Here is a 23,117-nt window from a genome sequence, read left to right on the forward strand (position 1 = left end):
CGGCGATGTGGGGGGGCCTCGGTTTAGGGGTACATAGGTAGTTTATGGGTGTTAGTGTACTTTAGAGCACAGTAGTTAAGAGCTTTATGAACCAGCGTTAGCCCAGAAAGCTCTTAACTCCTGGCTTTTTGCTGCGGCTGGAGTTTTGTCGTTAGATTTCTAACGCTCACTTCAGCCACGACTCTAAATACCGGCATTAGAAAGATCCCATTGAAAAGATAGGATACGCAAATGGCGTAGGGGGATCTGCGGTATGGAAAAGTCGTGGCTGGAAAGTGAGCGTTAGACCCTTTCCTGACTGACTCTAAATACCAGTGGTAGCCCAAAACCAGCGTTAGGAGCCTCTAACGCTGGTTTTGACGGCTAACGCCAAACTCTAAATCTAGGCAATAGCCTTTTAACCTAGGATTAGACTACTTTCATTTCCCCTTATACTAAGCAGAGTTAGATATTTTTGAGAGTTAAGAGGTTCTCTCATGCATATAGGAGTATATATATATATATATATATATATATATATATATATATATATATATATATATTTATATATATATATATATATATATATATATATAAAATTCCATCTTTTTCCCTTACCTACTTTCTCTCTTTCTTGATGTCCAATATTGGTTTTAATGTTGATGATAATATGTTGATTTATGTTTATATCTTTTGTTCTATTTTTTTTTTGTCACTTTTATCTTTTTTCCAATTTCCCCATTTTTTTTATTTCTTTAGTGGTGTTCTTTTTTCATATACTAAAAAAAAAGAAAGAAACCAACTAATAATTCTTTTGTCATCAAAATACACTTACTGTAAAGATTGATGGAGCTCTTTCATCTATAATTGATCATTTAAGTTGTTACTATTGCTCATCATCAAAATGATTATTGTATTTTATCTCTATTTCCTCTCCTCCACTGGATTATATATATTTTCTCACACAATCAGGAAAAAGTTTTAATAACTAGTAATTCTATTAAAGCACATTTTAATAAATCAATTAGATTTGCTCAGCAGTCCCTTTATCACAAGTTTACTAATTAACACCGCTTGATTATTAGTTTGCACACCCTATTTAAGGTTCCAGTGCAGGAGAGGACATTGTCTCTGATGAAGTGCATATACGAATGCGCAAAATGCGTCAGGCAAAAGGGTGCACCTTACTGACAATTACAGGCTCTACTACAATAAACTTTTGGGATTAACCAGTTCTTGGACTCTTTGCCTCGTTTTTCCTCACCACATGTATTAAGTTACTGTGGCTGGTGAAATTAGTTTTTGAATCTGTAACATGCTGCTCTAACTTAGTAAAGTATTCTATTAAAAGTGCAGAAATAGACACTAATATGTGGGTCTCTGGGGACTCCATAGCGATTAATTATTTGTATAGATTTTGCAAACAGTTTCTCCAGTTTGAAGGTAAAGGTGCTCCCACTTGGTACAGTTAGTAGCCCTGATTCTACCACTCACCCTAGGGTACAGGAGGGGACCACAAGGTTTTGCATACAGACCGCCGCCTAGGGCATCTGCAGTCCGGGCTGAGTTTATTGTAAAACTATAAAAATTTGTGTCTTTTCTGCGTTTTTTTATGTCTCTTTAAAATATTCCATTTCCAATGAGAATTATTCTTTCTTACATATTTTTAACATTCTTAAGAGAATAACCTTTCCTTTTGCCAAATAATCTGTTGAGAATTTTTTGTCTTAAAATAGTAACGTGGGGGTCTATTTATATATGTGCGGACAGACATGACCCGCTATAGCGAACCATGTCCGTCGCACATTGATAAATGTCGACAGCACACGCTGGTGCAATACCGCCCCCTGCAGATTCGCGGCCAATTGGCTGCTAGCAGGGGTGTCAATCAGCCCGATGGTACATGATCGGGCGGATTGCTATACACCGCCTCAGAGGCAGTGTATGAGTTTAGGAGCAGCGGTCTTAAGACCGCTGCTTCTTAACTCCTGTTTCCGGAAAGCCTGAAGGCTCGCTCGGAAACAAGGGGAACAGGGGCCATTCTGCCCTTGTTAAATAGACCCTAATATCTTCATTAGGAAATTAGGAAAAATATTGCTGGATTCACAGGTTGTTTTTGTATAGCATTCACCTTTTACATTTAAAAATTACATAGCAGAGTTTATTAAATACCTATTTTATATTAACAGAACTTTATTTTTAAATGCAGTATCTTACAAATGTTAATGCTTCTAAGTTTTGACCTTTTGAAGCAATATGTCAATCTGTTTGTATTACTTTTCTGCTTTTTCATATCTATAAAATAAAATCTATTCTATCTTGAAACTGATTATACTCATTTGCATTATCATTCCGTTTTATATCTTTGTTAAGATAATTATTGCTAAATCATATTTTCTTAAGAATATTTCCCTCTTTAAATATGTCTATAAGTGAGCCATTTTCTGTATATTTCAATTAAATGGACCTTTCCAATACATCAGATTTCCCATATGAAAGCATTTTATGTCAGTTTTGTTTTTATACCACTCAAATTTAAAAAGATAAAATTAGAAAATCTAGTGAAAAACTCGACAAACTCGACACAGAAGCAAATTTACCATATGGTAGATATTTAATTCTTCATTGATGATGACAGCCTGGTGTGTCTGAATGCTATTTTATTTTTCACTTAAACAAAAATATCAGCTTATCACATGTGCAATTAACAGTTTTAGAGATTGTTCTGTAGTTTTATAATTAACACATTTTTTTTTTTATTATAAGTTTTTATTGAGGAAATATTCAAAATACAGTAACAAGATTACAATCTTGAAATACAGAAAGCCTACTTGTACATAGTGTCAGCAAACCATCATAGTAATAAGGCAAATACAACGTAGGATATTGAGAGAACCCATAACAGCATGGGAACATTACTACAGTCTTAAAGACTATCGGCTAGATTTGGAGTTTGGCGGTAAAAGGGCTGTTAACGCTCCGCGGGTTTTTTTCTGGCCGCACCATAAATTTAACTCTGGTATCGAGAGTTCAAACAAATGCTGCGTTAGGCTCCAAAAAAGGAGCGTAGAGCATTTTTACCGCAAATGCAACTCTCGATACCAGAGTTGCTTACGGACGCGGCCGGCATCAAAAACGTGCTCGTGCACGATTCTCCCATAGGAAACAATGGGGCTGTTTGAGCTGAAAAAAAACCTAACACCTGCAAAAAAGCAGCGTTCAGCTCCTAACGCAGCCCCATTGTTTCCTATGGGGAAACACTTCCTACGTCTGCACCTAACACCCTAACATGTACCCCGAGTCTAAACACCCCTAACCTTACACTTATTAACTCCTAATCTGCCGCCCCCGCTATCGCTGACCCCTGCATTACACTTTTAACCCCTAATCTGCCGCTCCGTAAACCGCCGCCACCTACGTTATCCCTATGTACCCCTAATCTGCTGCCCTAACATCGCCGACCCCTATGTTATATTTATTAACCCCTAATCTGCCCCCCACAACGTCGCCGACACCTGCCTACACTTATTAACCCCTAATCTGCCGAGCGGACCTGAGCGCTACTATAATAAAGTTATTAACCCCTAATCCGCCTCACTAACCCTATCATAAATAGTATTAACCCCTAATCTGCCCTCCCTAACATCGCCGACACCTACCTTCAATTATTAACCCCTAATCTGCCGACCGGAGCTCACCGCTATTCTAATAAATGTATTAACCCCTAAAGCTAAGTCTAACCCTAACACTAACACCCCCCTAAGTTAAATATAATTTTTATCTAACGAAATAAATTAACTCTTATTAAATAAATAATTCCTATTTAAAGCTAAATACTTACCTGTAAAATAAATCCTAATATAGCTACAATATAATTTATAATTATATTATAGCTATTTTAGGATTAATATTTATTTTACAGGCAACTTTGTAATTATTTTAACCAGGTACAATAGCTATTAAATAGTTAAGAACTATTTAATAGTTACCTAGTTAAAATAATAACAAATTTACCTGTAAAATAAATCCTAACCTAAGATATAATTAAACCTAACACTACCCTATCAATAAAATAATTAAATAAACTACCTACAATTACCTACAATTAACCTAACACTACACTATCAATAAATTAATTAAACACAATTGCTACAAATAAATACAATTAAATAAACTAGCTAAAGTACAAAAAATAAAAAAGAACTAAGTTACAGAAAATAATAAAATATTTACAAAGATAAGAAAAATATTACAACAATTTTAAACTAATTACACCTACTCTAAGCCCCCTAATAAAATAACAAAGCCCCCCAAAATAAAAAATTCCCTACCCTATTCTAAAATACAAATATTACAAGCTCTTTTACCTTACCAGCCCTGAACAGGGCCCTTTGCGGGGCATGCCCCAAGAATTTCAGCTCTTTTGCCTGTAAAAAAAAACATACAATACCCCCCCCCAACATTACAACCCACCACCCACATACCCCTAATCTAACCCAAACCCCCCTTAAATAAACCTAACACTACCCCCCTGATGATCTTCCTACCTTGTCTTCACCATGCCAGGTTCACCGATCCGTCCTGGCTCCAAGATCTTCATCCAACCCAAGCGGGGGCTAGACATCCACTGAAGAAGTCCAGAAGAGGCTCCAAAGTCTTCCTCCTATCCGGCAAGAAGAGGACATCCGGACCGGCAAACATCTTCTCCAAGCGGCATCTTCTATCTTCTTCCATCCGATGACGACCGGCTCCATCTTGAAGACCTCCAGCGCGGATCCATCCTCTTCTTCCGACGACTAGACGACGAATGACGGTTCCTTTAAGGGACGTCATCCAAGATGGCGTCCCTCGAATTCCGATTGGCTGATAGGATTCTATCAGCCAATCGGAATTAAGGTAGGAATTTTCTGATTGGCTGATGGAATCAGCCAATCAGAATCAAGTTCAATCCGATTGGCTGATCCAATCAGCCAATCAGATTGAGCTCGCATTCTATTGGCTGATCGGAACAGCCAATAGAATGCGAGCTCAATCTGATTGGCTGATTGGATCAGCCAATCGGATTGAACTATATTCTGATTGGCTGATTCCATCAGCCAATCAGAAAATTCCTACCTTAATTCCGATTGGCTGATAGAATCCTATCAGCCAATCGGAATTCGAGGGACGCCATCTTGGATGACGTCCCTTAAAGGAACCGTCATTCGTCGTCTAGTCGTCGGAAGAAGAGGATGGATCCGCGCTGGAGGTCTTCAAGATGGAGCCGGTCGTCATCGGATGGAAGAAGATAGAAGATGCCGCTTGGAGAAGATGTTTGCCGGTCCGGATGTCCTCTTCTTGCCGGATAGGAGGAAGACTTTGGACCCTCTTCTGGACTTCTTCAGTGGATGTCTAGCCCCCGCTTGGGTTGGATGAAGATCTTGGAGCCAGGACGGATCGGTGAACCTGGCATGGTGAAGACAAGGTAGGAAGATCATCAGGGGGGTAGTGTTAGGTTTATTTAAGGGGGGTTTGGGTTAGATTAGGGGTATGTGGGTGGTGGGTTGTAATGTTGGGGGGGGGTATTGTATGTTTTTTTTTACAGGCAAAAGAGCTGAAATTCTTGGGGCATGCCCCGCAAAGGGCCCTGTTCAGGGCTGGTAAGGTAAAAGAGCTTGTAATATTTGTATTTTAGAATAGGGTAGGGAATTTTTTATTTTGGGGGGCTTTGTTATTTTATTAGGGGGCTTAGAGTAGGTGTAATTAGTTTAAAATTGTTGTAATATTTTTCTTATCTTTGTAAATATTTTATTATTTTCTGTAACTTAGTTCTTTTTTATTTTTTGTACTTTAGATAGTTTATTTAATTTTATTTATTTGTAGCAATTGTGTTTAATTAATTTATTGATAGTGTAGTGTTAGGTTAATTGTAGGTAATTGTAGGTAGTTTATTTAATTATTTTATTGATAGGGTAGTGTTAGGTTTAATTATATCTTAGGTTAGGATTTATTTTACAGGTAAATTTGTTATTATTTTAACTAGGTAACTATTAAATAGTTCTTAACTATTTAATAGCTCTTGTACCTGGTTAAAATAATTACAAAGTTGCCTGTAAAATAAATATTAATCCTAAAATAGCTATAATATAATTATAAATTATATTGTAGCTATATTAGGATTTATTTTACAGGTAAGTATTTAGCTTTAAATAGGAATTATTTATTTAATAAGAGTTAATTTATTTCGTTAGATAAAAATTATATTTAACTTAGGGGGGTGTTAGTGTTAGGGTTAGACTTAGCTTTAGGGGTTAATACATTTATTAGAATAGCGGTGAGCTCCGGTCGGCAGATTAGGGGTTAATAATTGAAGGTAGGTGTCGGCGATGTTAGGGAGGGCAGATTAGGGGTTAATACTATTTATGATAGGGTTAGTGAGGCGGATTAGGGGTTAATAACTTTATTATAGTAGCGCTCAGGTCCGCTCGGCAGATTAGGGGTTAATAAGTGTAGGTAGGTGTCGGCGACGTGGTGGGGGGCAGATTAGGGGTTAATAAATATAACATAGGGGTCGGCGATGTTAGGGGTAGCAGATTAGGGGTACATAGGGATAACGTAGGTGGCGGCGATTTGCGGTCGGAAGATTAGGGGTTAATTATTTTAAGTAGCTTGCGGCGACGTTGTGGGGGGCAAGTTAGGGGTTAATAGATATAATACAGGGGTCGGCGGTGTTAGGGGCAGCAGATTAGGGGTACATAAGTATAACGTAGGTGGCGGTCGGCAGATTAGGGGTTAAAATTTTTAATCGAGTGGCGGCGATGTGGGGGGACCTCGGTTTAGGGGTACATAGGTAGTTTATGGGTGTTAGTGTACTTTAGGGTACAGTAGTTAAGAGCTTTATAAACCGGCGTTAGCCAGAAAGCTCTTAACTCCTGCTATTTTCAGGCGGCTGGAATCTTGTCGTTAGAGCTCTAACGCTCACTGCAGAAACGACTCTAAATACCAGCGTTAGAAAGATCCCATTGAAAAGATAGGCTACGCAAATGGCGTAGGGGGATCTGCGGTATGGAAAAGTCGCGGCTGTAAAGTGAGCGTTAGACCCTTTAATCACTGACTCCAAATACCAGCGGGCGCCCAAAACCAGCGTTAGGAGCCTCTAACGCTGGTTTTGACGGCTACCGCCGAACTCTAAATCTAGCCGTATGACTGTCTCAAATACACCTAAATAGGATTGGTATAGACAGCGTGATTAGTTAGATTAATGCACAAATCTTCTTTCTCAAAGGCAACAACCAATTATGGTGTAAAAAGCATATAGACAGTAACAGAACCTCAATTTTTAAAATAATATAGTTAAATTGCTAGAGTAACTCAATTTCTGGTCACTATTGGGCCAGCTAGAACCGTAAGAAGAGATTTAGATAAAAAATACACACATAAATCACTCGAGATATTGGCAATAGGGGAATCTCGTACCAGGTATGTATATATATATATGCTCCTTATCTAGAGAGGGTGAGCCCACATAGGGGGTACAATTTTAAGTAGAGCCAAAGGGGGATGGAATAGTTCCAATTCACTACCATACCTAATCCCCAGATTCAACCGGTCAGTGGAGTAGTAGTAAGGTACAGTTAAACAGAGGGAACCCGAGGAGGGGCAGGGGTAAGCAAGGAAGAGTTAAGGACCAATCAAGGTCTATCTGGGGGAGCAGACAGGGGAGACAAGTGGGGGGGAGAGACCAAGAATGATGGGGGAACCTGAATGCAAAATTCAATTTCTCCAGGTTTCCTGGGGACCTCTGTTAAGTCCTAGTGCCTCCAGAGTCCTCTCGTCTATGGGTCCATAAGTCCCAAATTTTCCAGTATGTGTCCATTTTATTCAAGTGCTGGTAGAATCCTCTTTCCATCCTGGCATAGGTTTCCACAATTTTTTCAATGTCAGATATAGTGGGAGGGTCTATCTGTTTCCACTTCCTCGCAATGGAGGATTTGGCAGCTGCAAATATAAATATAGCCAATTGTCTATGAATTTTCGGCGTTTGTCCTGCAAAGATATTTAGGAGGACCACCTTAGGATCCTCCGTGAGAGTAATTCCTACTGATTTACAGAGATCAAAAACGTCCCTCCACATTCTCTCCAGTAGTGGGCAGGCCCACCACATATGGAGGTCCGTGCCCACCTGCCCACAGTTTCTCCAGCAGAGGGATGACTGATTTGGGGCCATCCGAGCCAGCCTCAGAGGAATATAATGCCATCTCAGGCATACCTTCAGGTAAAGCTCTAGTGAATTAGCACAGTGGAGAGTTTTCTTAGTGAGCAGAATTGTTTGTGACCAAGTCTTCTCAGATATTTGGAGTTTTAAATCCTTTTCCCATGCCCTCAACTGCCAAATAGTCCCTGAACATTCATCTTTCAGAATTAGCATATAATGGGAGGACAGCGGCCTCATCAAGGACTGACCTGACTCCCACCTCTGCTCCCACGCAGTAGGAACTCTGAGGTCCTTGGGGGGGAATCCCCAGCTCAAAAGAAATCTGTGGAGGCGGAAAATTTCAAATGGAAACCACTGGGGTAGGTTCATATTGCTGCCTTGCGGGACTGGTTCCGCTAACTGTAAGGTATTTTGCTGGTATAAATGAGAGACTCTTAGGAGATTCCACTGGAGCCACCTAGTAGGATGGGAGTCTGGGAGGGCTCTAAGCAAACCAGCTATTGAATGAGTGGGAGAAGGATGTGGAGACACGTCTACATGATGCCTGATAGTCTTCCAACATCCTAATGCTTGTTTCACTATGAGATTCCGGATATCAACCGACTTAAACATGTAGTCGGGAATCCAGGGGAGATCTTCCAAACGAATCCCCTCTGGTAGGGAGAACTGTTCAACTTTCATCCAGCTGGAAGAGTTATCTTTTATCCCCCAGCTAGATATGTGAGATAATCTAGCTGCCTCATAGTAAGCGCCAATGTTGGGGAGTGAAACTCCTCCACAGAGATGGGGCCTTTCTAGTGTTTTCTTGGCGATCCTAGGTTTTTTTCCCTGCCAGATATATCTGGAGATTAGAGCATCAAATTTGTCTAAAAGGACCCGAGGAATGTTAATAGGGAGGCATCGGAAATAATAAAGGATATAATTAAAACATTTTTAACATTGAAACTCATAGTTGCTTTTTTAAATAAACATTACAATGACTGTATTTAATTCAAGAACAAGATTCATAATTTAAAAACAAAATTCATTTTTTTGTAAGCTTTATATTGGGTCTATATCAAAAGACCGAAGTACACAAGACATCCCGAAGTTCTAGGAACCGAAACTTAGAATTTCCGACACAACATAATCCCAAATATTAAAATCCCGAAAAAATAAAATCCCTAACTTGTAAAATACCAAAAACCAGAATCCCGAAACACTTCTGCAAGATTACCTTCTTAATGTATCTTCAAGGGTGCGCTCAGCCGATCCTTTGGCATCTACCCCAAGTGAACCTTGGGGAATGAGGTTTACAATGGTGACTTTGCCCCCATTGAACCCCCCAGGCGGAGGCAAAATGATAGTGAAGATGGGGACATCACAGCACATCGTATCTATAGGTTTTTTTTAAGTTTAGGGATTTTGCATCTTCGGGATTTTGATTTTTGGAATTTTATAATTTAGGGATTTTGTTTTATCTGCATTTTGATTTTCGGGATTTTAGACATTAGGGATTATGATCTTTCGGGATTTCAAGATTCTGTCTTATGGTATTAGGGATTTTGAGTTTAGGCATTTTGATTGCCTCCCTTTATATTATACCAAAAAACATGTGTATAATAATATGTACTGTGCATGAGCAAAAATATAAATTACAAAAGCTTGTTCATAGCTTGTTCGCGTTCGCGTTTGTGGGCGAACACATGGTGATGTTCGATCCGCCCCTATGTGTCATCATTGTGGAAACTTTGACACTTTATGTCACAGCCGCCTGACACATTAGAGCCAATCAACATCAGACACTCCCTCACAGACCCTCCCAGCTACTCGGAATCCGCCATTTTAGACTCATAACGACCTTGCTTTCTTAATGAGAGGACGTGTTGTGTTTTTGCTCCTGACATTAATAGTAAAAACATAGCTAGGCTAGTGTATTTACAGTCCAGAAGGACTCCACTCATCTCTGCTGCAAGCACAGCACCCCAAAAAGCCCTTTTTAGGGCTATATTTCGTGCCATTTTTTTTTTTTTCGTTTTTTTTTTTTATTAGCATTTGCTTGGCTTTCAGGCTGTGTGTTTAAGGCTCACAGCATATGCTGTGACTACTGCCACCACTGATATCTCCCTAACAACATTAGTTTAAATTTAACTAACCAAAAAATGTAATTATTTTTCTAGTGTAATTTTTTTTCATTTTCTATCTGGCCAGTGTCACACAGCATATACTCTGGTTCATTGCTCTGTGCCAGCCAGCAGCCACCAGTGTTAATATCCGTTTATAACATTATTTTAAATTTGAAAAATAAAAAATATTTTGCTAGTGTAATCTAATTACATTTACTATCAGGCCTGTGTCTGTCAGGCTCACTCAGCATTAATATACCTCATTTTTTTTCAGTCTTTTGGTTAATTGGTCTGTGCCAGGCAGCCATCCAGCACTCATATCTATTCTCCTTCACCTTAATTTTAATATAAAAAAAGTTTAAATTTGTTTGCTAGTGTAATCTAATATAATTTTCTATCCGGCCTGTGTGTTTTGCTGACATACAGAGCCTACTGTGTTTACTTGCTGCCCTCCCTAGTCTATGAGCCACGACTCATATGTGTTGAACCTTTTTTTAATTCCCCCCCCCAAAAAATAATTTCAATCATTTTTCTAGTGTAATCTAATAGTATTTTCTATCAGGAGTGTGTGTATCTGACTTACAGAGCCTACTGTTTTTAATAGCTGCCCTTCCAAGGCAGCTATTAACCTTTTTCTTTAAATTGCCAAAAAAAAGTCTTTAAATCATTATACTAGTGTAATCTAATTGTATTTTCTATCAGGCCTGTGTCTAACTGTCTATCTGACTTACACAGCATACTGTTGTTAATTGCTGCCCTACGTAGCAGCCAGCCAGTGCGACCACTCATAGAGTCATATGTGCATTGCACTTCTTAACATAATTTTAATATTAAAATCTAAAATTTTAAAATATTTTGCTAGTGCAATCTAACTTAATTTTCTATCAGGGCTGTGTTTTTGTCACTTACACAGCATACTGTGTTAAATTGCTGCCCTACCTACCATCCACGACTCATATCTGCCAGCCTGTGTGCCAGGGCCAACTAGCCAATTAGTGGCACCAATCACAATTCTTGTAACAGTATATAAAAAAATAAAAATCATAATTTTTTGGACTGCAAATATTCAGTCTCCTAGTGCCATTGAATTGCATTTACCTCCTGCCTGCCACTGCCAGCCTTTTGTGCCAGGCCGTCTTGCCAACTATTTACACCAATCATAATTGTTGTCACAGACAGTATAGTTACTAATTAAAATTAAAAAATTTTTTATTGTTGATCTTAATCCTCAGTTTGCTCGTGCCCTAGAATTGCACTTTTCTACAGCCTTCCAAGCCTGTGTGCCAGGCCTACTTGAAAAATATTTACACCAATCATATTTGTTGTGACAGTATTCTTAATAATGAAAAATTAAAATTGTTGGTAATAGTTGTTGTGAATCCTCAGTTTGCTGGTGCCATTGAATAGCACTTTCCTGCTGCCTTGCAGCCTGCTGTGAGCCAGGCCCACCTAGCCAATTGTTGCCAGCAATCATATTTCTTTTAACAGTATTGCAAAAATTGTCAATCATCACTGTTTTGACTGTCAGTAATCAGTCTCCTAGTGTCCTTGAATTGCATCTACCTCCTGCCTGCCAGCCTTTTGTGCCAGGCCGTCTTGCCAACTATTTACACCAATCATAATTGTTGTCACAGTATAGTTACTAATTAAAATTAAAAAATTCTTGATTGTTGATGATCTTAATCCTCAGTTTGCTCGTGCCCTAGAATTGCACTTTTTTACTTCTTTGCAAGACTGTGTGCCAGGCCTACTTGAAAAATATTTACACCAATCATATTTGTTGTGACAGTATTCTTAATAATTAAAAATTAAAATTTTTGTTAATAGTTGTTGTGAATCCTCAGTTTGCTGGTGCCATTAAATTGCACTTTCCTCCTGCCTTGCAGCCTGCTGTGAGCAAGGCCCACCTAGCCATTTGTTGCCAGCAATCATATTTCTTTTAACAGTATTGCAAAAATTGTCAATCATTACTGTTTTGACTGTCAGTAATCAGTCTCCTAGTGTCCTTGAATTGCATCTACCTCCTGCCTGCCAGCCTTTTGTGCCAGGCCGTCTTGCCAACTATTTACACCAATCATAATTTTTTGTCACAGTATAGTTACTAATTAAAATTAAAAAATTCTTGATTGTTGATGATCTTAATCCTCAGTTTGTTCGTGCCCTAGAATTGCACTTTTCTACAGCCTTCCAAGCCTGTGTGCCAGGCCTACTTGAAAAATATTTACACCAATCATATTTGTTGTCACAGTATTCTAATAATTAAAAATTAAAATTTTTGGTAATAGTTGTTGTGAATCCTCAGTTTGCTGGTGCCATTGAATAGCACTTTCCTCCTGCCTTGCAGCCTGCTGTGAGCCAGGCCCACCTAGCCAATTGTTGCCAGCAATCATATTTATTTTAGCAGTATTGCAAAAATTGTCAATAATCACTGTTTTAACTGTCAGTAATCAGTCTCCTAGTGTCCTTGAATTGCATCTACCTCCTGCCTGCCAGCCTTTTGTGCCAGGCCGTCTTGCCAACTATTTACACCAATCATAATTTTTTGTCTCAGTATAGTTACTAATTAAAATTAAAAAATTCTTAATTGTTGATGATCTTAATCCTCAGTTTGCTCGTGCCCTAGAATTGCACTTTTCTACAGCCTTCCAAGCCTGTGTGCCAGGCCTAATTGAAAAATATTTACACCAATCATATTTGTTGTGACAGTATTCTTAATAATTAAAATTTTAAATTTTTGGTAATAGTTGTTGTGAATCCTCAGTTTGCTGGTGCCATTGAATAGCACTTTCCTCCTGCCTTGCAGCCTGCTTTGAGCCAGGCCCACCTAGCCAATTGTTGCCAGCAATCATAATTCTTGTAACAGTATTGCAAAAATTTTCAATCATCACTGTTTTGACTGTCAGTAATCAGTCTCCTAGTGTCCTTGAATTGCATCTACCTCCTGCCTGCCAGCCTTTTGTGCCAGGCCGTCTTGCCAACTATTTACACCAATCATAATTTTTTGTCATAGTATAGTTACTAATAAAAATTAAAAAAATCTTGATTGTTGATGATCTTAATCCTCAGTTTGCTCATGCCCTAGAATTGCACTTTTCTACAGCCTTCCAAGCCTGTGTGCCAGGCCTACTTGAAAAATATTTACACCAATCATATTTGTTGTGACAGTATTCTTAATAACTAAAAATTAAATTATTTGGTAAAAAGTTGTTGTGAATCCTCAGTTTGCTGGGGCCATTGAATAGCACTTTCCTCCTGCCTTGCAGCCTGCTGTGACCCAGGCCCACCTAGCCAATTGTTGCCAGCAATCATATTTCTTGTAACAGTATTACAAAAATTGTCAATCATCACTGTTTTGACTGTCAGTAATCAGTCTCCTAGTGTCCTTGAATTACATTTACCTCCTGCCTGCCAGCCTTTTGTGCCAGGCCATCTTGCCAACTATTTACACCAATCATAATTGTTGTCTACAGTATAGTTACTAATTAATATTAAAACAATTTTTGATTGTTGATCTTAATCCTCAGTTTGCTTGTGCCATTGAATTGCACTTTTCTACTGCCTGCCAGCCTGTGTGCCAGGCCCAACTATCCAATCAGTGCCAGCAATCATATTTCTTTTAACAGTATTGCAAAATTTGTCAATCATCACTGTTTTGACTGTCAATCTGCAGTCTACTAGTGCCCTTGAATTGCATTTTCCTCCTGCCTGTGTGCCAGTCCCAACTAGCCAATTAGTGCCACCACTCATATTTATTGTAACAGGATTGGAATTTTTGTTAATCATAACTGTTTTGACTGTGATTCTTCAGTCTCCTAGTGCCATTGAATTGCAGTTTCCTTTCTCCCAGCATGTGTGCCAGACAGGCCCATTTGCCAACTAGTGCCAAACAATCATATTTGTTGCCACAGTACTTGTAACATTTTAAAAAAGTAACAATTTGTGATTTTTAAAACATCTGTCTTTTTTGTTGTTGTCAGTCTCACAGCGTATACTGTGCCCACTTTCACAGTGCCACCACTCAATTGGTGTAATAGTATTGTTAGTGTCCATTTAAAAAAAAAATGACAGGCAGAGGCAGGCCACCCCGCAGGTTCCGTGGTCGTGGTGCTGTGATTCCTTTAGACCCTACAAATATGCACATTGTTCAGACGCCGGGTGCCAGGGTTGACGCAAAAACGTCTGAGGAGGACCTAGTTGAATGGCTAACACAGGACACCCAATCTTCTTCAGCTTCCGCTGCTAGTCATCCTAACCTTGACGCACCATCTAAGTCCAGCTGTGCTTTGGGCAGGTCTCAAGTGACCAGTGCCACTCCCCCGCCTGTCGCCACCACCAACACTAGCACCACAGCTGCTTCACTTGATCTGTCACAGGAGTTATTGACACATCATTTGGAAGAAATGAGTGATGCGCAACCATCATTGACAGAGGATGTAGATAATAGTGATCAGTCTCAGTCAGGCAGCATTACCGACATGGAGGTACGGTGTGATGATGATGATGATGATGATGTTGTACCCGCTGCTGCTTCCTTCCCTTGATGTTTCAGATACAAGTGAAGCGGTTGATGATGATGTGTCAGTGGATGTCATGTGGGTGCCTGCTAGAAGAGAAGAAGAGGGGGAAAGTTCAGATGGGGAGACAGAGAGGAGGAGGAGACAATTTGGAAGCATGGGGAGGTCGTCTCAAGGAGCTAGTGGCACAGTCAGACAGCATGCATCATCACCAGGGGTCAGCCAGACAGCACGCTGACGCCCATCAACGCATGCTTTTGCCACCACCAGAATGCCGTCATCGCAGAGCTCAGCAGTGTGGCATTTTTTTGTGTGTCTGCCTCTGACAACAGCGATGCCATTTGCAACCTGTGCCAAAAGAAACTGAGTCGTGGGAAGTCCAACAGCCACCTAGGTACAACTGCTTTGCGAAGGCACATGGTCTCCCATCACAAAGGCCGATGGGAAGAACACATGAGTAGAAGCAGCACACAAAGTGAAAGCCGCCCTCCTCCTCCTGCTCCAGCATCTTCAGCCACGTCAACCAGTGCTGTCCTCCTTGCCCCCTCTCAACCATCCTCCACTCAGTCTCTCTTCCGTAGCAGTTCCTGGTCATCTGCCCACAGTCAGGTGTTTTTCAAGGACATGTTTGAGCGTAAGAAGCCAAATTCTCAAAGTCACCCCCTTGCCCGGCGTCTGACAGCTGGCTTGTCTGAACTCTTAGCCCGGCAGCTTTTACCATACAAAATTTTTTTTGAATCTATTGGGACACCGCAGTGGAAGGTACCTGGCAGAAATTTCTTTTCACAAAAGGCAATCCCAAACCTGTACTCTGTTGTGAGAAAGGAAGTTATGGCATGTCTGGCACACAGCGTTGGGGCAAGGGTCCATATGACCACGGATAGCTGGTCTGCAAAGCATGGTCAGTGCAGGTATATCACCTACACTGCGCATTGGGTAAACCTGCTGACTTCTGACAAGCATGGAATGTGTGGCTCTGCAGAAGAGTTGGTGACACCGCCATGACTTGCAGGCAGGCCTGCTGCTACCTCCTCTACTCCTCCTACTCCATCCTCTTCCATAACCTCTTCCTCGGCTGAGTCCTCTTCAACTTCTGCGTCTTGCTCCACATCTATGGCACCCCCCCAGCTCCCCAGGTACTATGCTACATCCCGGGTACGGCAGTGTCACGCCGTCTTGGGGTTGACTTGCCTGAAAGCAGAGAGTCACACCGCACCAGCACTCCTGACCACCCTGAATGCACAGGTGGATCAGTGGCTGACTCCGCACCAACTGTAGATTGGCAAGGTTGTTTCTGACAATGGAAGTAATTTGGTGGCAGCATTGAAATTGGGCAAGTTGACACATGTACCGTGCATGGCACATATGTGTAATCTAATTGTACAATGATTTGTCCATAAGTACCCAGGCTTACAGGACATCCTGAAGCAGGCCAGGAAGGTGTGTGGCCATTTCAGGCATTCCTACACGGCCATGGCGCACTTGTCCGATATCCAGCATCAAAACAACCTGCCAGTTAGGCGCTTGATTTGCGACAGCCCGACACGGTGGAATTCAACACTCCTAATGTTTGACCGCCTGCTCCAACAAGAAAAAGCTGTTAATGAGTATTTGTATGACCGGGGTGCTAGGCCAGCCTCTGGGGAGCTGGGGATATTTTTTCCAAATTACTGGACGCTCATGCGCAATGCCTTTAGGCTCATGCATCCTTTTGAGGAGGTGACAAACCTTGTCAGTTGCACCGAAGGCACCATCAGCGACATCATACCATTTGTTTTCTTCCTGGAGCATGCCCTGCGAAGAGTACTGGATCAGGCAGTAGATGAGCGTGAAGAGGAAGCGGGAGAGTTGTGGTGTCCATCACCCCCACAAACAGCCGAATCAACATCGCTTGCTGGACCTGCAGTAACACAGGAAGAGGATTGCGAGGAAGAGGAGTCAGAGGAGGAATGTGGCTTTGAGGAGGAGGAGGAGGAGGAAGACCGAGCACAACAGGCATCCCAGGGTGCTCGTTGTTGTCACCTTTCTGGTACCCGTGGTGTTGTACGTGGCTGGGGGGAAGAAGATACCATCAGTGAGATCAGTGAGGAGGAGGAACGGGACATGATTAGCTCAGCATTCAACCTTGTTCAAATGGGTTCTTTCATGCTGTCGTGCCTGTTGAGGGACCCTCATATAAAAAAGCTGAAGGAGAATGACCTGTACTGGGTGTCCACGCTCCTCGACCCCCGGTATAAGCATAAAGTGCCTGAAATGTTACCAAATTCCCGCAAGTTGGAAAGGATGGAGCATTTTCATAATAAATTAAAAAATATGCTTTACACAGCGTAAAGGTTGATGTCACAGCACCACGGGAATGTAACAGGGGAAGAGATGAAATGAATCCTCCTCCTCCTCCCACGACCACGGACGCTTTCCTGACGTCTTGTTGATGGAGTACATGCGTACCTTTTTAACTCCCATGCACCATCAGAGCCTTTCGGGATCCAGACTTAGAGAAAGACTCAACCGACAGGTAGCAGACTACCTAGCTTTAACTGCGGATCTCGACACTCTCAGGAGCGATGGACCCCTTGACTACTGGGTGTGCAGGCTGGACTTGTGGCCTGAGCTATCCCAATTTGCAATGGAACTTCTGGCCTGCCCCGCTTCAAGTGTCCTGTCCGAAAGGACTTTCAGTGCAGCAGGAGGTTTTGTCACTGAGAAGAGAAGTCGCCTAAGTCAAAAAAGCCTTGACTATCTCACTTTTATAAAAATGAATGAGGGCTGGATCCCGAAGGGACTGACATTGGGCGATACATTTGAATAAAAAAGGCCTGATGATGAGATGAGCTGGCTTGGGCTACAACTGGTACACAGGCTGGCCTTTTTTTTTGGTTATAAAGCCGGAGGACTTGCTTGACTTATCCACCAACAACTAGTGTTCAAGCCACAAGCTTTTAGGGCACTTTTTAAATTTTTTACAAACATCAATTTTTCTGGCCGCTGCTACAGCAGATGCTACAACAATACCCAATTTTTTCAGTCATTTGTACATTTCTAATTTTTCTGGCCTCTGCTGCAGCTCTGTGGGTACATAAGGCACATAAAAATAGTGATTAAACTGTTACAAATTGTACAACTTAGCATTAGCAAACCACTCATATCTGGTGTACCATTAAATTGAACGCAAAATGCCACAAATTTGAAGGAGGAGGACCGACCAAGCATCTTTATCCGTCTCTTGTTTGCTCTAAATTATCTCTGTGTTCCATCTATGCCATACCTGTACTCTATTGTGCAAAAGGGTGGCATATGTGGTGTTTCATGCTGTTGTGCCTGTTGCAGGTCATTGCCCATGGTATAAAAAGGCTGAAGGAGAACGACCTGTAATGGGTGGCCCATCAAATTTTTAGAAAAATGTTCCTGGTTCGTCTCAATTATCTCTGGGTTTCTAAAATGGATGCCATACCTGTACTCGCTTGTGCAAAAGGAAGTCATATGTGGTGGTGTTTCCTGCAGTAGTTTCTGTTGAGGGTGCTGGACCCTCTTATAAAAAAGCTGAAGGAGAACGACCTGGAGTGGCAGTCCAAGCATGGTTTTTGGGGCTATTTCACTTTTCAAAAAAATTACCTGTGGGTTTCTAAAATCAATGCAGTACCAGTACTCTATTGTTCAAAAGGATGCCATATGTTCTCTTTCCTGCTGGTATTTTGTTTGAGGGTCCTGGACCCTCTTATAAAAAGGCCTAAGGAGAAAGAGGTGTACTGGGTGTCCACTCAATTTTTTTTTCTATTTCACATTTGCCCAAAATTATCTCTGGGTTTGTAAAATCAATGCTGTACCTGTACTCTATTGTTCAAAAGGATGCCATACGTCATCTTTCCTGCTGGTCTTTTTTTTGAGGGTCCTGGACCCTCTTATGAAAAGGCCGAAGGAGAAAGAAGTGTACTGGGTGTCCATCGAATAATTTGTTTGATTCAAATTCCCGGTTGCAACAAATTATCTCCGTGTTTCTAAAATCAATGCCTTTCCTGTAATCTAATTTTCAAAAGGATGCCATATGTCCTCTTTACTGCTGCTGGTTTTGAGTAGGGTCCTGTAGCCTCTGCTAAAAAAGGCCTAAGGATAAATAAGTGTACTGGGTGTCTAATCCATCTTTTTTTAGATTTCACGGTTGCACCAAATTATCCCAGGGTTTCTAAAATCAATGCCTTTCCTGTAATCTATTAGTCACAAGGATGCCATATGTCCTCTTTCATGCTTTTGTTTCTGTTAAGGCCCCGGGAACCTCTGATAAAAAGGCCTAAGGATAAAGAAGTGTACTGGCTGTACAATCTATGTTTTTTTAGATTTCATGGTTGCAACTAATGATCTCTGTGTTTCTAAAATCAATGCCTTTCCTGTAATCTAATTTTCAAAATGATGCCATATGTCCTTTTTCCTGCTGCTGGTTTTGTGGAGGGTCCTGGAGCCTCTTCTAAAAAAAGACCTAAGGATAAATAAGTGTACTGGGTGTCTAATCAATCTTTTTTTTTTATTTCACGATTGCAACAAATTATCCCAGGGTTTCTAAAATCAATGCCTTTCCTGTAATCTATTAGTCACAAGGATGCCATATGTCCTCTTTCATGCTGTTGTTTCTGTTGAGGCTCCGGGAGCCTCTTCTAAAAAGGCCTAAGGATAAAGAAGTGTACTGGGTGTATAATCTATGTTTTTTTAGATTTCACGGTTGCAAATAATGATCTCTGTTTTTCTAAAATCAATGCCTTTCATGTAATCTAATTTTCAAAAGGATGCCATATATCCTCTTTCATGCTGCTGGTTTTGTGGAGGGTCCTGGAGCCTCTGATAAAAAGGCCTAAGGATAAAGAAGTGTACTGGGTGTATAATCTATGTATTTTTAGATTTCACGGTTGCAACTAATGATCTCTGTGTTTCTAAAATCAATGCCCTTCCTGTAATCAAATTATCAAAAGGATGCCATATGTCCTCTTTCCTGCTGCTGGTTTTGTGGAGGGCCCTGGAGCCTCTGCTAAAAAAAGACCTAAAGGAGTGGAATGCTGGTTCCTGCAAGAGAAGCTGTCGTAGGCTGTTAGTGTACTGGAGCAGTGCGAGCTGTGCGCCCCCTCCCACCCCGGAGCCACATCTCGCTGCTTGGGATGTGATTTACAGAGTCTCCGGTAAATTGGTAGCCATGAGCCTCAGGGATGTCGGGGGAAACAAGCAGGAACAGTTCTACGGTAGTTGTTTTTTTAGTAACTGCAGCTGGAGGAAGTGCGGCACTTCCTCCGGTGTATGTCTGGTGTTAATTCTTGCTATACTGCTGCTTCTGCCCCCGGCCTCCTTGTGCACAGTTTGTCAAGCAGAAGCTGGGGCCCCATGGAGGAGGAAGGATTCAACAACACTCCTGGCAGATCCATATATTTCTTTGAACCCGCCTTGTCTAACTGAAGAGGAACGATCCAGTCTGGAGGCTATTCGCACAATTCACAAACAAATGGATGATGACAAAGATGGTGGTATTGAGGTGGAAGAAAGTGTTGAGTTTCTTCGTGAAGATATGAAATACAAAGATGCATCACGTAAGCATAACCATTTGCACCGTGAAGACTCGCACATCACAGTTGAGGATTTATGGAGGAAGTGGAAAACATTAGAAGTTCACAACTGGATGGAAGAAGAGACATTACAGTGGCTGCTGGAGTTTGTTGAACTTCCCCAGTATGAGAAGAACTTCAATGAGAATGCTGTGAAAGGAACGGCCCTGACCAGAATAGCAGTAAATGAACCAGCGTATATGATCGCGCAGTTGAAAATTATTGATCGAAGCCACCGGCAAAAACTACAGCTAAAGGCACTGGATGTGGTTTTGTTTGGCCCACTGACAAGACCTCCTCATAATTGGGTGAAGGACTTTGTACTGACAATATCTATTGTGATTGGTGTTGGAGGATGCTGGTTTGCCTATACACAGAATAAGACCTCAAAAGAACAAATATCGCAAATGATGAAAGATTTGGAAGGGCTTCAAAAAGCTGAGCTAAGCCTTATGGAACTCCAAGAGAGGCTAGACAAAGCACAAGAGGAAAACAGAACAGTAGCTGTGGAAAAGCAAAACCTTGAGCGCAAATTAATGGATGAAATCAGTGATGCAAAACGGGAGGCGCATCGACTGCTGGAATTGAGGGAAGGTGCAGAATGTGAATTAAGTAGACTAAAATATGCAGAAGAAGAACTCGTACAGGTTCGCATGGCTTTGAAAAAAGCTGAAAAGGAGTTTGAATTGAGGAGTAACTGGTTTGTTCCAGAAAGCTTACAAAAATGGCTCCAGTTAACACATGAGGTGGAAGTACAGTACTACAACATCAAGAAACAAAATGCTGAAATGCAGCTTGCGATTGCTAAAGAAGAGGCAGAAAAAAGAAAAAAGAAGAGAAGTACCATTTTTGGGACATTACATGTTGCACACAGTTCATCCTTGGATGAGGTGGACCATAAAATTCTTGAAGCAAAAAAAGCACTCTCTGAATTGACTACATGTTTACGGGAGCGCCTTTACAGTTGGCAGCAGATAGAGAAGATGAGTGGCTTTCAAATTGTGCATAACTCAGGTTTGCCAAACCTGACTTCCTCACTGTACTCAGACCAGAGTTGGGTGGTAATGCCTAGAGTTTCAATTCCTCCTTATCCTATTGCTGGTGGCGTGGATGAATTGGATGAAGACACACCTCCAATAATTTCACAGTTTCATGGATCCATTATAAAAGCTCATGGGACATTGGCAAGAATCAGCAGTATGTGTCGCCCACGACGTACTGTAATTCCAGCTTCGCCTCAGACTCCACATGTCCTGCAGTCACCTGATCCAGATATTCTATCTGTTTCAAGTTGTCCTGCTATTTACCGCACTGAAGAGGAAGAGGATGCCATCTATTTCATTGCAGAAAAGCAGTGGGAAACACAAGATCCTGGCACAGAAAGTGATGCTTTAAATTCTTCAATTGGAAGAAGGCAATCTCCTCCTTCAAGCCTTGAAGTGCAAGTCACAGGTCATACAAGAAAGATATCAAGGGAGGAAACTTCTTGTGAAGAATCATCTACAGACTTTCCTTTAACAGCAGATGTTCCTATAGCTACTCCTGATGCACCTAGTCTGACAGAAAGCCAAAGCATGGCTTTCAGCCCAGCTAGCAAGTTTTACAATGGCATTCTGGAGAAATCCTGCAGCATGCACCAACTCCCCAGTGTTCTACCGGTCCCTAAGCTACCTTATTCACCGTTTCCTTCTTCCCCAAATGATGGCAAGCCAGTTCAACAAGTCCATGGTATCCCGGTATTAAAGACTATGTCTCACGATCTTCCCCAAAATGGGGAGAAAAATAAAAAGTCATCCAAAATAAAAATACTTTTTAAAAAGATATCAAAATAGGTCACTTGAAGGAAAGTAACTAATACAGATATTAGGCTTGACTTTGTATTATTTTAGGAATGTAACTCCACTTTGGAGCTTTCCATACTGGATGTTCTAGTGGAGTGCGCCGAAATTTGTCTACTATTTTAAGGACTGTGAAGTTTTGTCAACAATCACTGAATTTCATTCAAAAAGTGGATCTGTTTACATTCACTTTTATCTATTTATTTCTGCATTTAAACTTTTAGTTACAATTAACAAGCTTTAACAGACTAGTGAGCATGCAAAGGCTCCCACATGTTTCTTGTTTACTGGAGTATCTTCTTACCTTTCCACAAAATTATAACATTTTACATTTTGGACTAAATTGCAAAGGATTATAATCTAATTGCACTACTGTTTTCCAGACTGGAAAAGAATACTTGCAAGTAAAATTGTTTTAAGATTTGTTAAATGACAGATAAGAAGGGGGAGGGTCCGTTTTATCTTTTGAAGCAATTGGGTTTTTAAATAGAGCCTAGAATTTCTAATCAGAATTTACACAGAAGAAGCTCCTACTATTTGTGTGGAAGCTTATTTTGATTCACTTGTTCTTAATGTTTAAAGGTTCTGCTGTAAAGACAGATTTTATTAGGGCTTTTACTACTGTGATTTTACAGTTACAGGCTGTATGATATATGTAGATATTATTATATAACAAGAGGATAGGCTCTTGATTCCTTATGCAAGTGATGAAGGTAAAACATAACAGGAATTAAAGCATCCTTGTGCTTTAAAAATAAGCAAAGTAGTGGCTTGTTTACAGGCAAAGGGTTCCAGGATAAAGTTGGACGCATTACGGTTTGTTGGGCTTATTGGATACTCTGTTGCATGAAGATGTGCAAAAAAAACACTCCAAACTTTACGGTTTATATTGTCATTAAAGATAAATG

At 40.8% G+C, this 23,117-nt stretch overlaps 1 protein-coding gene across 1 annotated transcript; it reads left to right on the top strand.

The window, feature by feature from the left end:
• The first annotated feature begins 20,097 nt into the window (after positions 1–20,097).
• On the top strand, positions 20,098–22,203 carry LOC128662284 (stromal interaction molecule 2-like). Its single transcript, XM_053716095.1, has one exon. It carries the CDS (start codon positions 20,272–20,274, stop codon positions 22,201–22,203), a length of 1,932 nt encoding a protein of 643 aa, XP_053572070.1. The 5' UTR covers positions 20,098–20,271.
• The last annotated feature ends 914 nt before the right edge of the window (positions 22,204–23,117 follow it).

This window comes from Bombina bombina, chromosome 6, assembly GCF_027579735.1.
Source record: "Bombina bombina isolate aBomBom1 chromosome 6, aBomBom1.pri, whole genome shotgun sequence".
NCBI lineage: Eukaryota > Metazoa > Chordata > Amphibia > Anura > Bombinatoridae > Bombina > Bombina bombina.